The sequence below is a fragment of the Phaenicophaeus curvirostris genome, chromosome 7 (assembly GCF_032191515.1).
Source record: "Phaenicophaeus curvirostris isolate KB17595 chromosome 7, BPBGC_Pcur_1.0, whole genome shotgun sequence".
NCBI lineage: Eukaryota > Metazoa > Chordata > Aves > Cuculiformes > Cuculidae > Phaenicophaeus > Phaenicophaeus curvirostris.
The window spans coordinates 4391318-4405146 of record NC_091398.1 but is presented as its reverse complement, the minus strand read 5'-3'; the positions used below and the strand labels follow the sequence as shown (position 1 = coordinate 4405146).

At 41.5% G+C, this 13829-nt stretch overlaps 1 protein-coding gene across 1 annotated transcript; it reads left to right on the top strand.

The window, feature by feature from the left end:
• Positions 1–238: 238 nt before the first annotated feature.
• COPS8 (COP9 signalosome subunit 8) lies at positions 239–12296 on the top strand. The gene is made up of 8 exons (XM_069860487.1): positions 239–401; positions 3995–4065; positions 5544–5592; positions 6668–6800; positions 7767–7874; positions 8343–8405; positions 9546–9587; positions 10876–12296. The coding sequence occupies exons 1-8, from the start codon at positions 324–326 to the stop codon at positions 10953–10955; spliced, it is 624 nt and encodes a 207-aa protein (XP_069716588.1). The 5' UTR covers positions 239–323; the 3' UTR covers positions 10956–12296.
• Positions 12297–13829: the final 1533 nt, after the last annotated feature.

Sequence of the window (13829 nt, the reverse complement as noted above, 5' to 3'; positions counted from 1 at the left end):
ATTCAGGTGCTGGAAGGTCGCTCCAAGGTCTCCTTGGAGCCTTCTCTTCTCCAGGCTGAACAACCCCAACCCTCCCAGCCCCTCGCTGTGGCCACGCCCCCGCCTTGGCCACGCCCCCATCTGCTCCGTGGCCACGCCCACCCGCACGGCGCCCTGACGCCCTCCCCGCAGCCCTCCAGAGCATAGAGTCGCGGGGCTAGAGCGACTAGCGCGACGCAGACGGAAGTGCGTGCCGGCGGGGCCGGAAGTGGCGGCGAGCGGCGGGACCGCCTCCTGAGGGGCGGCGGTTGTGGCTGGCGGCGGCCGGGCGCCCTGAGGGGAAGATGCCCGTGGCGGTCATGGCAGAGAACTCCTTCAGCTTCAAGAAGCTCCTGGAGCAGTGCGAGACCCAGGAGCTGGAGGTACCGCGGGGCGGGGCGGAGCGGTGGTACAGGAAGGAATTACAGGCGCAAAAAGTGGGAATTTTCTGATTTAAGCTGAAGTAGGGTTAAGTTTCATCTAAGTAATGGTATTTTCTTGGGCGTTAGACAGATTGTTCCTCCGGTAGCATGGTTTTATTTCAAGCACTGTTTTCCTGTGCATTCTTCACAGAAAGGCTCATTGGGCGCTGGAACAGGCTGCCCAGGGAGGTGGTTGACTCGCCTTCCCTGGAGGTGTTTAAGGTGCGGGTGGATGAGGTGCTGAGGGACATGGTTTAGAGATTGCTGGGAATGGTTGGACTCGATGATCCAGTGGGTCTCTTCCAACCTGGTGATTCTATGATAACGTGTTGTGTTCGGTCTGATCTGTGCTGAACAGCTGTCTTTTCTTCTCCAATTCACTCTGTTTGCAGTGTTTCCCTCTTTCAGATGTAAAATCAGGTAGAGGTGGCTCCAAAGCTCCAAATTAGCAAGAGTTTTGGCTGCGGTGAAGTTCATAATGACATTAAAATTAGTCCTTGGAAAGCAATAGAATATGCAGAAGATTTCTGGGGAAGTTTGTATATACGCATGTAAGTGGAAAATACATTCTGTAGCAGCTCTTGTCTTGCTACACACAATTGATGCAGATCACTCCCTTGTATTGCCCAGGCATGATAAAGGAGCTTTGCTTTCTAAAACTCAAAAACAAGCCTTAGAGAGTTTATTTGTAGGCATTTTCAGTATCAGCAGGGGCATGTCTGAGGCTCCGTGCCCTCTGTAAGGCTCTGAGGCTCAGTGCCGATCCCAAGCAAGGGTAGGATTGGGCACAGCATTTCTGGGGACAGGGGATGGAGACAGCAGTGGCGATGAGCTTCGTTAAATGCCTCAAAGCGCTGTGTTGGGAACCTGAGCTGATCCTGTGAGAAACGGCATTCCTGGCCTCTGTGTGGGTTTGTGAAGGCTGGTGAGGGTTCAGTGTTTGAACTTACTACCTGGGCAAAAGACGGCCAAAACGCCCTGCAGGAACTTGGGAAGCTGCAGATAAGCCATCTAGCGGGACCTTGACAGGCTGGAGAGGTCTGTGTGAATCTCAGGAAATTCAACAAAGCCAAGTGCAAGGTCGTGCCGCCTGGGTTGGCACAGTCCCAAGCACAAATACAGGCTGGGCAGAGAATGGATTGAGAGCAGCCCTGAAGAGAAGGACTTGGGGACGTTTAAGGGTGAGAAGCTTAACGTGAGCCAGCAACATGTACCTGCAGCCCAGAAAGACAAACGTGTCCTGGGCTGCATCGAAAACATAAAGACCAGCAGGGTGTAGGAGAGGATTCTGCTCCTCTACTCTGCTCTCATGAGACCTCACCTGGAGCTCTGCATTCAGTCCTGGAGTCCTCAGCGCAGGAAGGACATGGAGCTGTTAGATGAGGTCATTAGGATGATCTGACAGCTGTGGCACCTCCCGTGTGAGGACAGGCTGAGAAGGTTGGGGTTGTTCAGCCTGGAGAAGAGAAAGCTCCAGAGAGACCTTAGAGCAGCTTCCAGTCCTTAAAGGGGGCCTACAGGAAAGCTGGATCGGGGGTGTAATGATGGGAAGAAGAGTAGTAGCTTTGAGCTGGAAGTGGAGAGATTTAGATGAGATGTTAAGAAAAAATGTTTTCCTGTGCAAGTGGTGGGGCCCGGGCCCTGGTTGCCCAGAGAAGTGGCTGTCCCGTCCTGGAGGTGTTCAAGGCCAGGTTGGGTGAGGCTTTGAGCAGCCTGGTCCAGTGGGAGGTGTCCCTGCCCGTGGGATGAGTATTCCAGCTGGATGATCTTTAAGGTCCCTTCTAACACAAACCATTCTATTAAATAAACAAGGTTGTTTTAGTATAAATGTTAGGGTCTTTCTGGAGGAGGGTGTGTGAGGGAGTAGTTCGTTTGTGTCTGCCATGTTTGAGAGAAAGAAGGTGTTGGGATGGGGATGGGCCATCAAATTTCTCTTAAATCAATGGTGCTGCTGTTACAGGGGCTCATCCTGAAAGCTTCCTCTGTGGCATCTTAAATTCTATTGCTTCATGAATTTTCAATCTGATGGCCTGCACTGTCAATGTGCCAGACTCTAGCCTATGGTAAATCTAAGTAGCACCATATTAATGCTGAAAGCTCCTCCTGGGTGATATCCACAGACTCGCTCTTATCTTGCAGCGTTTCCAGTGCTAGTCCAAATGTGAGCTCATGCACCCAGCTGTAACCATTTGAAAGAAAGGAAAACTTTGAATTTTCCTTTTTCATGCACTCTATAGTGATTCTGATTTCCGAGTCTCACTCCCCTAGCAGCCAAAGGGAGTAAGTTGGTCTAGATGTGATCAGAACTTTGGTGTTGACAAATCACACAGCTTTGTGGTTGAAAATACATATTCCCAAAATGGAAAGGGATCCTACTTATGGGTGTGCATCAAGCTTCAGCTGATATTTCTGTGCGCTGGTTCTGTGCTGAGCCCAGGTGACCCTCATGTCCTTAGCATGGTGCTGCAGCTTCTTGGTGTGGCCTGTGTTCTATAGAAGAGTGTTATGGAGCTGGAGGAAGGTGGTTGCACTGAGAATGTGAGCTACCTGCTGCCTCAAGTGATGGGCATGTGTGCATAGCAGTGCAGAAGAGTGCTTTTTGTACCATGTGGGAGAGTCAAGTGCAGCTGCCCTTTCCTGCTGGGAGCTGTTCAGTACTTGTTTGAAGGTGTATTCCCGTCCTTTAGAGGAGCACAGGCTTGAAGGAACACCTGTATAGTACCTGCTGCTAAGGTACGTCTTAGGGAAGAGTAGCAGGGATGGAGGCTTGGGGCTTTGCTTCTGCAGCCATCTGAGGGAGTTCAGTGCACCCAAGAGCCTTGTGGGCAGGGTAGTATCTGCTGACAGCCTTTGTGTTTCAGACCATATGTAGGCTGTCTGTCACCTAAAAAGATTGGAACAGATGATCCTTGAGATTCCTTCCAGCCTGGCATTCTATGATTCAAATAGCTGCAGAACTGACTTCCTTTGACTTCTTGCTGTGCTGTCCTTTGATAAATTGTCAAAACCTCGTTGGGAATCTTTTCAGCTTTTAAATGATTGTAGACTTTGACAATTTTATAACTTTATCATAATTCCCTTTTTCCCTTTTTACTTGTATGATCTGTGAGGTCTGCTGAAGCGTTGAAGCTTAGTTCAGATTTTTGAAAAGGCCAGTTGAAGTGGGCAAAGAAATTTTACTCTAGTGGAGAGCCCTGAATTGAAGTTCTGCTCCAGTTAGATGAAACTGTGAGGGCCTAAAAGCATGTGTTTGTGAGGAACTGTGAAGTGAGGTGGTTACCACTTTCACTAGCATGAGCTAGAACATTATAGTAATGAAAGATGTAACCTTTATTCATGCAGCAAAACAAACTGAATTTTCCAAGTAAAACTTCTGGTGAGTGCACAGTAACTCTTGATTGTATGACATGCCTGTATTAGAGTAACACTGCAATTCTGACAACTCATCCAGATCTATTATGTGATGTGAAAAGCATCAGCTGTCTTGGAATGTGGGCTTTGTAAGATACCTTGCTCCGAAATATCTAACTGATTTATTTTTACTTGCTTTTTAGGCCCCTGGAGGAATCGCAACACCTCTTGTTTATGGCCAACTTCTAGCTTTATACCTGCTGCATAATGACATGTAAGTTGCTTCTGTCAATCTTTCATTTCAGACCCTGGATTTGTCACTATTGGCTTGAGCTGTAGGTGCCAGAATGTTAGTAATTGCTTGTATGACTCACAAAATGCATGTGGGTTTTTAAAATAAATTCAGGGAATTAAGTCTTTTGCAGTCCTTACTCTGTCAGGAAAATTTTTCTCTCATTTGCTTTTGCTCACCCTTTCGAACTATTAGGAGAACAGATTGACTTTATGAAGAAAATTCCTGAAATAGTGAAATTGGCTCCTTTGGAAAGCGTGGAACATCTCATCATTTTGATTTGTACGTTTTCAGAGCTGCATTTGTTTTGAATAAGACTGCATGCTCCTCGTGGTGTCTAATTGCAGTAGGATAACTCCAAACTGCCCGTGTTAGAAGTGACGGATACTGTTGGCTTGAAGGAGCTAACTGTGCCTGAAGCAGTGATCCTTTGAATTTGGTCTGGTGGATTGTTAACTATCTCCCTGTGTGAACTTGATCAACTGTGTTTAGGTATTTATTGGACATTTTTAATTATTTATTGAGGCAGAAAAAACAACGCTGGAGTTATAGAATTGTGCTTTAATGAAAAGCTATGAGTCTTTCTCTATTTTGTATTTTAAGTCTTTCTGAGATTTTTTGACCAGTTTGACTTCTGTGCTCTAGAGATCAATGACTAAGTACTTTTCTATGTCCAAATCTCCCCAATGTATGTGGGAAAGCTGGAGTGGGAAGAACATGCACAAAACAGTCTAAATCTTTGGTATGCAAAGTGTGTGTGGGCACATAAAGTATTTTTGTACTATTGTTAAGTAAATTGAAAGTGTCTTTAAATGGTGTTTTTTCATCTTTATACAAACTATATAAACAAACTGAGCTTTGTAAGTAAAGGCACTGGCCCAGGTTGCCCAAAAAAGTCATGGCTACCCTATCCCCGGAGGTGTGCAAGACCAGGTTGGATGAGACTGAGTGGCCTGATTCAGTGGGAGGTGTCCCTGCGCATGGCAGCGGGGTTGGAACTGGGTGATCTTTAAGGTCCCTTCCAACCTAAACCATTCCGTGATTTATAAATACACGTGCATGTACTTGGGGGCTCAAATACATTTCTGCTAGAAGTGCATGATTAAAGCTTAGAGACCACTGGTCTAAGTGACTGCTGACTTCATGAGGGGTTACTGCTGGTTCGTGTCTTCATCAAAGGTGCAGCTATTCCAAAAGTGAAACTGCAAAACTAACACCTGTGAAACCCTGTAGAAAATTAAAACCTTTTCTAAACTAGTGTTAAATGAGGCAGTTAATGAACCATTTGTTTTATTATGGCAGTCATGCTGTCTGCCTGAAAGTAACTTTTTTTCTACTTTACTAGACAGATAAGGAATATTATAAAGCACTGAGATTGTTAATTATAGCATCTGAACAAACCTTTTAGTGTCTCTTATTGCAAACAGTCAGTTACTCAGAAGTACTTGATTTTTTTTTAGGAATAACGCACGGTATCTTTGGAAAAGAATCCCTCCTGCTATCAAATCTGTAAGTACTTTGTAAAACACCATTTGATACTAAAACAGTTTTGTGTGTGCTTGCAAATAATGACTTTTTTTTTTCCCCGCAAGGATTCTGTTTGATGAGCAGCCTTGAGCTCAGTTCTGTGCTGTGAGCTGGTTCTCCAGCAGATGGCACATTGATCTTTCACATCTCCTAGTTGCTTATCTGTTACTTCTTTTCCTTCACAAAACATCTGGTGCAATAGGACTCAGTCAGTCTGTGGGCTCTTCAGTAGAAAGCCTCATGGTAAAGGGTAGTCAGCTGGAGGAAAGAGATGGATCTGATTTTGGGATGGGGCTGCATTCTATGTGAGGATGCAGAATAACTTGTGCAGTGAAAAGTGACTACAGATAAGACACTTCCAAACTGATTAATTTTCTGAAGGCAGTTTGTTTTTCATGACATTTGGATCAAAGATGCCTTTGGAGTATTTAGGTAAGTATAATGCCAGAAGTGCTTCTAGATTTTACTGTTGTTAGGTTTTCAATTTAACATCATGTGTTGTACAAGGAAAAAGCGTTCTGTAGTCTTGCATTAAGGAACCTTGTGGTTTAGATGGGACCTCTCAGTTACGAAATAATTTTCATGGAGTCATAGAATGCCAGGGTGGAAGGGACCTCAAGGATCTTCTGGTCCACCCTTTTAGGTGATATATAGTTTATAAGAGACAGCGCAGCACCCTGTCAAGCTAAGCCTTTGAAGTCTCTAAGTGTAGAGGAATCTACCACTTCCCTGGGGAAATTATTCCAATGTTTAACTGTTCTCATGATGAAAACGGTTAACACTGGAATAATCTCCTCAGGGTAGTGCTAGTAGTTTTTCAAGAAAACAATAGTTACTTCACCTGGAGCAAATTTCACTTGGCCTTTCTCTAAAAGCTGCTGTATTTGTTGCACAGCAATATTCTGTGAATTTCCTAATGCTTGTTTGTTCATTACAGGCATTGTGACCTATACATGCAATGGGAAAGGGAGGGGAGTGGAAATCAATTTATACAGAGTGGTCATTGCAGGTAGTACACAATTCTGAATTAACTGGTGGGTTTTTATTTTCCCAACAGGCAAATGCTGAACTAGGTGCAATTTGGTCGGTAGGAAAAAGAATCTGGCAGAGAGACTTTCCAGGAATCTATACAAAAATCAGTGCGCATCAGTGGTCCGAGACGATTCAACCAATCATGGAAGCACTTAGAGGTACAAACTGAACTCCTGTAGGTAGCATGGAATTATATGCTGCCTTAAATTATTTCTGTGTGCTCAAACACAAAGAGCCAAGTAGACAAGTGACTACTTTTTATTGTGGAAAAAAAGTGTGGTCAGGAAGATTGCCAAGTTTTTGTAGGTTAACTTAAAGGAATATAGTTTTCAGGTGTAAATAAAAAGCTCATTACAAAAACTTGTAGAAACAAACTGAAATGTTTTTATTAATGAGGATTGTGTGTGTTTTTGGAATTCCAACATGGAAGAATGTACTTACACCATGTATTTGGTTCTATAGAGTGAGACAGAGCATTAGTTATGTAGTTTTTATCAGGCTTTCAACCAGTAATCTAGGGAACTTGGCGTGGTATTCCAGAATCTTGTAATACTTATGAAAGGATTTGTCTTTTAAATGTTACTTTTGACAAATGTTTTAGTTAGACTATGCAACAGTAACAGGCAAACTCTGACTACTAGAGGGCAGTACAGACTGCTAAAAAGCTTTCTGAGGTATTTTGCGGTAATGTTCTCTGTAGCTTTAGAAACGATTGTTTTGCGGGTGCCTTGGTATCAAAGCAGATGTTGTTAACAAGGCATGAATATTTTGACTAATTGCTTTGTTTCATTTTTTTGACACACAACTATATTGCTAATGGAGAATGCCATTGGAAGCAGAGTTTCCTAAACTGTTCTACATGCTGGTGGTAGTACCCAGGGTGCCACAAACTATGTTTGGAAGATGAATGTGGTCTCAAAGGTGTTCTGTCCTGGCTTAGAGTCAACTCTTGCTGACAGTAGTACTTCAGTGAATTGTGGGAAGGGAGGGGGAACTTCCAAAGTGCTAGTTTTAAGGCCAGTAGTGATTATTCTGAACATGTTTGAATTGGGAAAATAATATCTCTGGTTTCCTGGTTGCAGCAATTAATCTACTGTCTGTTTACACCATTTATTTCTTCTTAGATGCAACTAGGAGACGAGCCTTTGCACTGGTTTCTCAGGCATATACCTCAATAGTTGCAGATGATTTTGCAGCCTTTGTCGGGCTTCCTGTAGAAGAAGCTGTGAAAGGTACTTTGCATTTATTCTCTGAATAGGTCTTCTACAGATGATTGAGATCAGAAGGCTGTGACTGATGGTAAATAGAAACATGTGTACAGATTCTGAGTCTGTGATAAAGAGAAGTGACAGGGCACCATATAGAGATAAATGTTTTGATTCTGGATAAATGTTTGATTTTATTATTTGCCACTAGTTGCCAATGTTTATCCTCCCCTTCTATATGTTGAAGTCTTAAAGCAATTCAGCAATGAGGGAAGACTGAAGGTGGTGGGTTAACTTAGTTTTGTGTGGTGTTATTACTTTCATGAGCTTATTTGTCAAACTAAATGTCCAAATGCTTACAAGAAACGTGCCATAGAGTTGTGGTGTATAGGTAGTGCTCTGAGATGCTTTTCTGCTGGTTTTAATATGCATCTTTGTTCTGCATTTCTAGCAATCATATATTTGTTCTCACAAATGTAAAAATGCCTTTTCCAGCTGTATTAGAACAGGGCTGGCAAGCAGACTTCTCAACTCGTATGGTAATGCCTAAAAAGCCAGGTAGGTGGAGCTGTTATTTCACTAGACATTGTTTAACATTTTCTAGTAATTAGGTGCTAGTTTTTAATTAAAATTTTGCACAGTATTTTTTAGGTGTTTTTTTTTAGGGGGTGTTTATGCTTCTCTAAAACATGGAATGTTTATAAAATGTTGGAAGTACAAATTAGTGGGTTTGATTTGGAGTTATGATTAGTTTGGATTAAACTGCTTCCTCAAATTAACTTTTTAAACAAAAGCAGACAGAGTATGCTATGGTTTCTCCTGTTCCTCCTCTGCCTCTGGCTCTAACTCAGTGGAACATAAGTTGGATGACCTCAAATGACATGTCTTAATCTAATAAAGATGAGTAAAAATATACCATTATAAATGTGAGGGTTTTTTTTTCTCGGGAGAAGCAGAACTTCTGTGAGCATAAATCTAGTGGGTCTTTGTTCTGAGGAGCTAAAGCTGTTGTAACTTCCTTTTAAAAAGCGAATTCATTCTACTGGATCTTTTCTTCAGTGTCGTGATGTTAGCAGTATATCTGTTCTGCAAAGCTTAGCCTACCAAAAGGCTTGGATTTATGGCTGGCTGAGACAAAAATAAATGTTAAGCTATGAAGGCAGAGATGAAATGACTACTCTTAAACTGCATGGTGCAGCTCTGGAAGGAGCCGGATCATCGTATCTCTAAAAGGGCAACATCTCTTGGGCTAAGAAAAAAATATATTTTTGTAGGCACAGAATTTTCAGATGTTAAGAGCCCAGATCATTATAATAAACATGTGCCAGGCAAGGTGTTGAAAGTTATCCCTTGGGGAATGTAACAAGCCAGAGTCTTGAACTTTTACGTGTGATCATTTTTTTCATGAACTGGTTGCAAAATATTCAGCACTTAAAAGCAGTGAGGGTTAGTTACATGTGGTTCTCTTCCAAAAGTGAGGGAGAGCTGGTTTCGAGACAAATGAAAGGGGCTGGACCTTGTCATTTGTTTTGAAGCTGCATGTCTAACTAGCTAGGCCATGGGTATTATGCTTTTTAGCTACGAAGTAAGCATGGTAAATAAGCTTTGTTTTAATTACCTTTTAACCAGTTTTGGCTTGATGTGTAGAACTGTTTAAAATTGTTCCACTGGGCTGACTTCTATTGCGTTTTTCTTCAGGTGTGCTGGAAGCTTCCTTTAACAGATTTATTCCTTCATCAGGTACTTTCTGTTTATATGTAATTTATTAACACTTGTATGTTTCTAAAGCTTGTATGATTAATTTAAACCAAATTCTACCAGCACCACAAAATAGGGGATTGGGTCCAGGGCAAATGAATGTTGTCACTTTTCTCTCAAAAAAAACCCCAGTCCTAGCCCCAGTCAGGTGCTACGTAAACATGTTTCTCCCTCTTCTTCCCCTGACATTTTAAGGAGTCCCTGGGATACCCACTTCTGAAACTGAAGTTGGGAGCAGATTCCAAAGCAAGGGTAGGCAACCCCTGTAAAATGAAAATGGTTTTGTTGAAAACTTCTGACTTACAGGCAATTTTTTCACAAAGCAACTCTTGAGTGGGTTTTGTTGCTTTTGTCTGATGGGGGACTTGTGCTGTCATCCCTTTAGAAGAAGGCAATCTTCTGGCTTTCCTCAGAGCTCAGCTATAGATTGAGCTGTGCTGTGTTATGTCATGCTGATTCTTTACTCACTCTTTTTTTCACAAGGTAGTGACTGCACGTGGTTGGGTGACTTGCTGTGTCTGACACAGTTGCAAAGTGTCCCAAACTTACAGGTTTAATTCCAAGCCAATTTCAAGAATGGGGGTCTTGCTTTTTGAAAACGTTCTTATGATTGTCAGCCACCTCTGTCAAATACTTTAGTGCTAAGCACAATGTCTACTTTAACTGTATCTTGAACACTAGTCTGTCAACTCTTCAGGAAGAGTAAATGCCTGTTTTCCTGCTGTCTTTTACTTCTGTTTTTTTAATTCCTGTCTTATCTCCTTGGTTTTAGTCACTCGTTCCAACCTATTGTTAAACTGTAATCTCAGGTTAGCTGGCATTTATGTAAGGATCTGCATGTGCACTGCAGTCCTCTGCAGCCTGTGCTTAGTGCTTTGTTAGTGAGATAACCCAGCAATTTGTTTGGTATATTCAGTATGGCAGCTTGTAAAGAAAGGAACAACTGCAGAGCTCCAGGAGCATTTTTGTCAAGGGGAAGTACTATCTTCATTATTCAGACTCCAGTATATGCAAAAGAAATTTGGAGGCTGCTGTCAACTGGAACTTGTTAGAGTTATCTTTGCTGCTAGAGACTCCTGGACTACTTAAAGTTGCAGTTAACAGAAAAGTAATGCCAGCTAAAGCTGCACAGGTAGAGATACTGTGACGATTATGTCCCTCTAACAGTCTGATACGTTTGATTTTTTTTCCTTACTGTTGTGATGAATGGTATTGCGGATGGATTTGCTTTCTTAATTTCATTAATGGCACTTTTGTTTTGTCTTTGTAGAACCTGCGCCGGTTCCACCAATTCCAAATGAGCAGCAGTTGGCCAGACTGACTGACTATGTTGCTTTCCTTGAGAACTGATTACCCTGCTCCTGCATTCAGAACAACTTGGGAATCCTGTGTACTGACAGTTTTAGAAATCTAAGATTAATTTTATTTCATGTCTCTTAAACATTGCAACATCCCCTACTCAAATGTGTGAAGTATACAGTGTATGTTATCCCAATTCATGTTTTGCCAAAGCCAAGTTCGCAATCGAAACAATCCTTTAAATCCTGTTATATTTATTCAGTAGGTACATAGCAGTATTACATAATAAGGGGTTTTTATTGACGCGTAGCAAAGAGAGACAGAACTCTTTTCAGGTATATTAGAAACGGAGAAGGAAAAAAGAACAATGAAACAGGTTAAGTGTGTTGAAGAATTTATGCTAGTAGGTTATGTGCTTCTGTGGGGAGTACTGTAGTGCTTATCAGAGATAAATTGCATGTTGAGCTAAAGCACAGAGGCGAAGAGTGTCCTATCCGTATCTGCAGAGAGAAAATATTTTGATAAAACAGTGACTTAAAGAAGAGAGCGTTTTACAGCAACTCTTTTGCAAGTGTATTTGTGGCATATTTATAACTGATCTTTTGTCTTTCTGGATTGGTAAATCTTTCTATTTTGATGTGAGAATTTTCACATCAGGCATATTTTTACTATAGAATAATTCGAGCTGTTTGAGAAAGGCAAATCTTCACTTCAAGGAAGAATTTTTACTTCTGGAAAGTTTTATTTGAGCGATGTAGGATCCATATTTTGCTGAGTAACCATTCACCTTCTCGAGGCCTATCATGTCTTGGTTCTTTTCAGTACACTGGACCAGGATCTACAAGAAACGACAACTCTTACCTGTCTTTAAGCTTTCTGGATTACCTCTGCAGTTATTGGAGAGGAGTTTAAAAATTAGAGTAGGTATCCCTGAGTAAAGACCAACTGGATGATATTTTACACTGCAATGTCAGTTTGAGGAATACATTTTCTATATCAGAGCACTGCTATGCTAATCTTAGAGTTGAGAGTGGATTTTAGAAGCATAAAGATGACTTATATTCCCAGGCTTCATATTCTTCTTATGCTGGTATAAAGGCTATGGGAAAATAGTGGTGCTTCTCTCCCCTTTTCAATATCTTATTCAGTGGTTTCATCCAAGATGGCAAGTGTGCCGTACCTTGTGATTGTTTTCTCCAGTGTGCACTACCTACTGTACATTCTCTTGTAGGGGGTGTGTTAGCAGGGAGGAATTATGAATTGTGCACTGCTGCTTTGAGAGCTCCCTTTATGTGTAAACACTTATTCAAAATGGTTATTTATTTGAAACCCACCTAAGCCTTGGATTTCTAAATTTATCTTCAGTGATATTAAAGAACATGTTTACACTGACCTTGTGTACTTGTTTTAATTTTCCTTAGAGTGCGGTTCTGGTTTGGTGAGTTTTTTAATGAGTTCTTACTGCTCTAATTTGGATAGGGCTAATTAAAGACCAGTGCAATACGCTATGCCTAGACACATATTTTGAAGATCTTTGTGCACAGCAGTTGTATGGTTTATATTAAAAAAACACGGGTACCCTTCAGATGCCTTTTGAAGTATTCAAAGATGTGAAGAACTTGAGGAACTAAGTGAAAATTTCCCCTTCTGTGTATGTATTGTGCAGCTCTGCAGTTTGTAGCACACAAGGACAAGCCTGCTTGTAGCAATGGAAGTTAAATGTGTGAAAGATTACTTGCACTTAATGAACTGTAATAGGAGAGGAGCAGTGTGGACACTGGTGGTCTGTGTCTGTCTCAAATCTAGTGTCAAATCTATTTCAAATATAGCAAGTTTGACTCTTCCCTGGCCAGTTCTAACAAATTCATAATTTTGAAATCTCTGGTCTGCTGTAAAATTAGTGCAGGGCATGCATGGATAACATTTGGGCAGTAGAAGAGTAGGTGAGATTTCAGTATTGTGAGATACTTCTGGCCTTTGTAATCAGACTTGCTTTTCACTTCTTGATTAACTTCATAATCTTGGCCTTGTTGCCTTGCTAACCTAAAGACATTTATCAGTGTTGAACATAACAGCAATTTGTGGTAGTCTCCTCTGCTATAAAAACTGACTACCTGCTGCTTACCCTTAGCCAGTCCTTTTGCTTTTAGGCTTAAAGCGGGAACAGGCTGAGTTTAAGACTTGGTAAAGGAGTTACAAGTATTGAATGTTGGAGAAGTAAGGATATTACTGGCAAATGGAATGCTGCGCTTCGTGTCTGGGAAAGGCAAATGAGACGAGTTTCTTTATTGATGTTAATTTGAAGAAACATTGAAATAGGTCTTCATTTACTACCACTGATACAGCTTACTATAAATGCCTTTGAGGGATGTTGTTAGTAACTGTTATGAGACCTTTAATGGGTTTGTTGGCATGTATCAAGCTAATAAAGTCAAATTTTTACTTTTCCAACATGTTCTTAAAATTAGTGAATGATTTTACCCTGCAGCAGGCTGTCAGCTGGTTCACAGTACCTATAAATCAGAAATTTATATTCAGTAGCAAGTTTGTTGTAGTTCTTTCTGGAGTTTTTGTAAAGCATTGTAGTGATTGATTTGGTTCCTGATCTGCACCGTGCCATGGATCCTCCAAATGGGAATGAGGGCCCTCTCCCAAGTACTGTGAAATGATGTGCTTCTGTTTAAAACAATATTGGATCAGAAAGTTTGGAGTTAGAGCAGCTCACTAATGAAACTCTCAATTGCATTTAATCACTGATGACTAATGCAGCTTTTCCATATCAGTGGAAAGTCACTAGGTAGAGAGAGAGAGAGAGATGTTATTGTATGACCTTTTGTCTAATTAGGTAAAGATGACTTAATCTGTCTCTGAAATGTGTAAGGAAATCTGTCCTTGGAGCTGTGGTTAACCTAGCAATCAAAGATG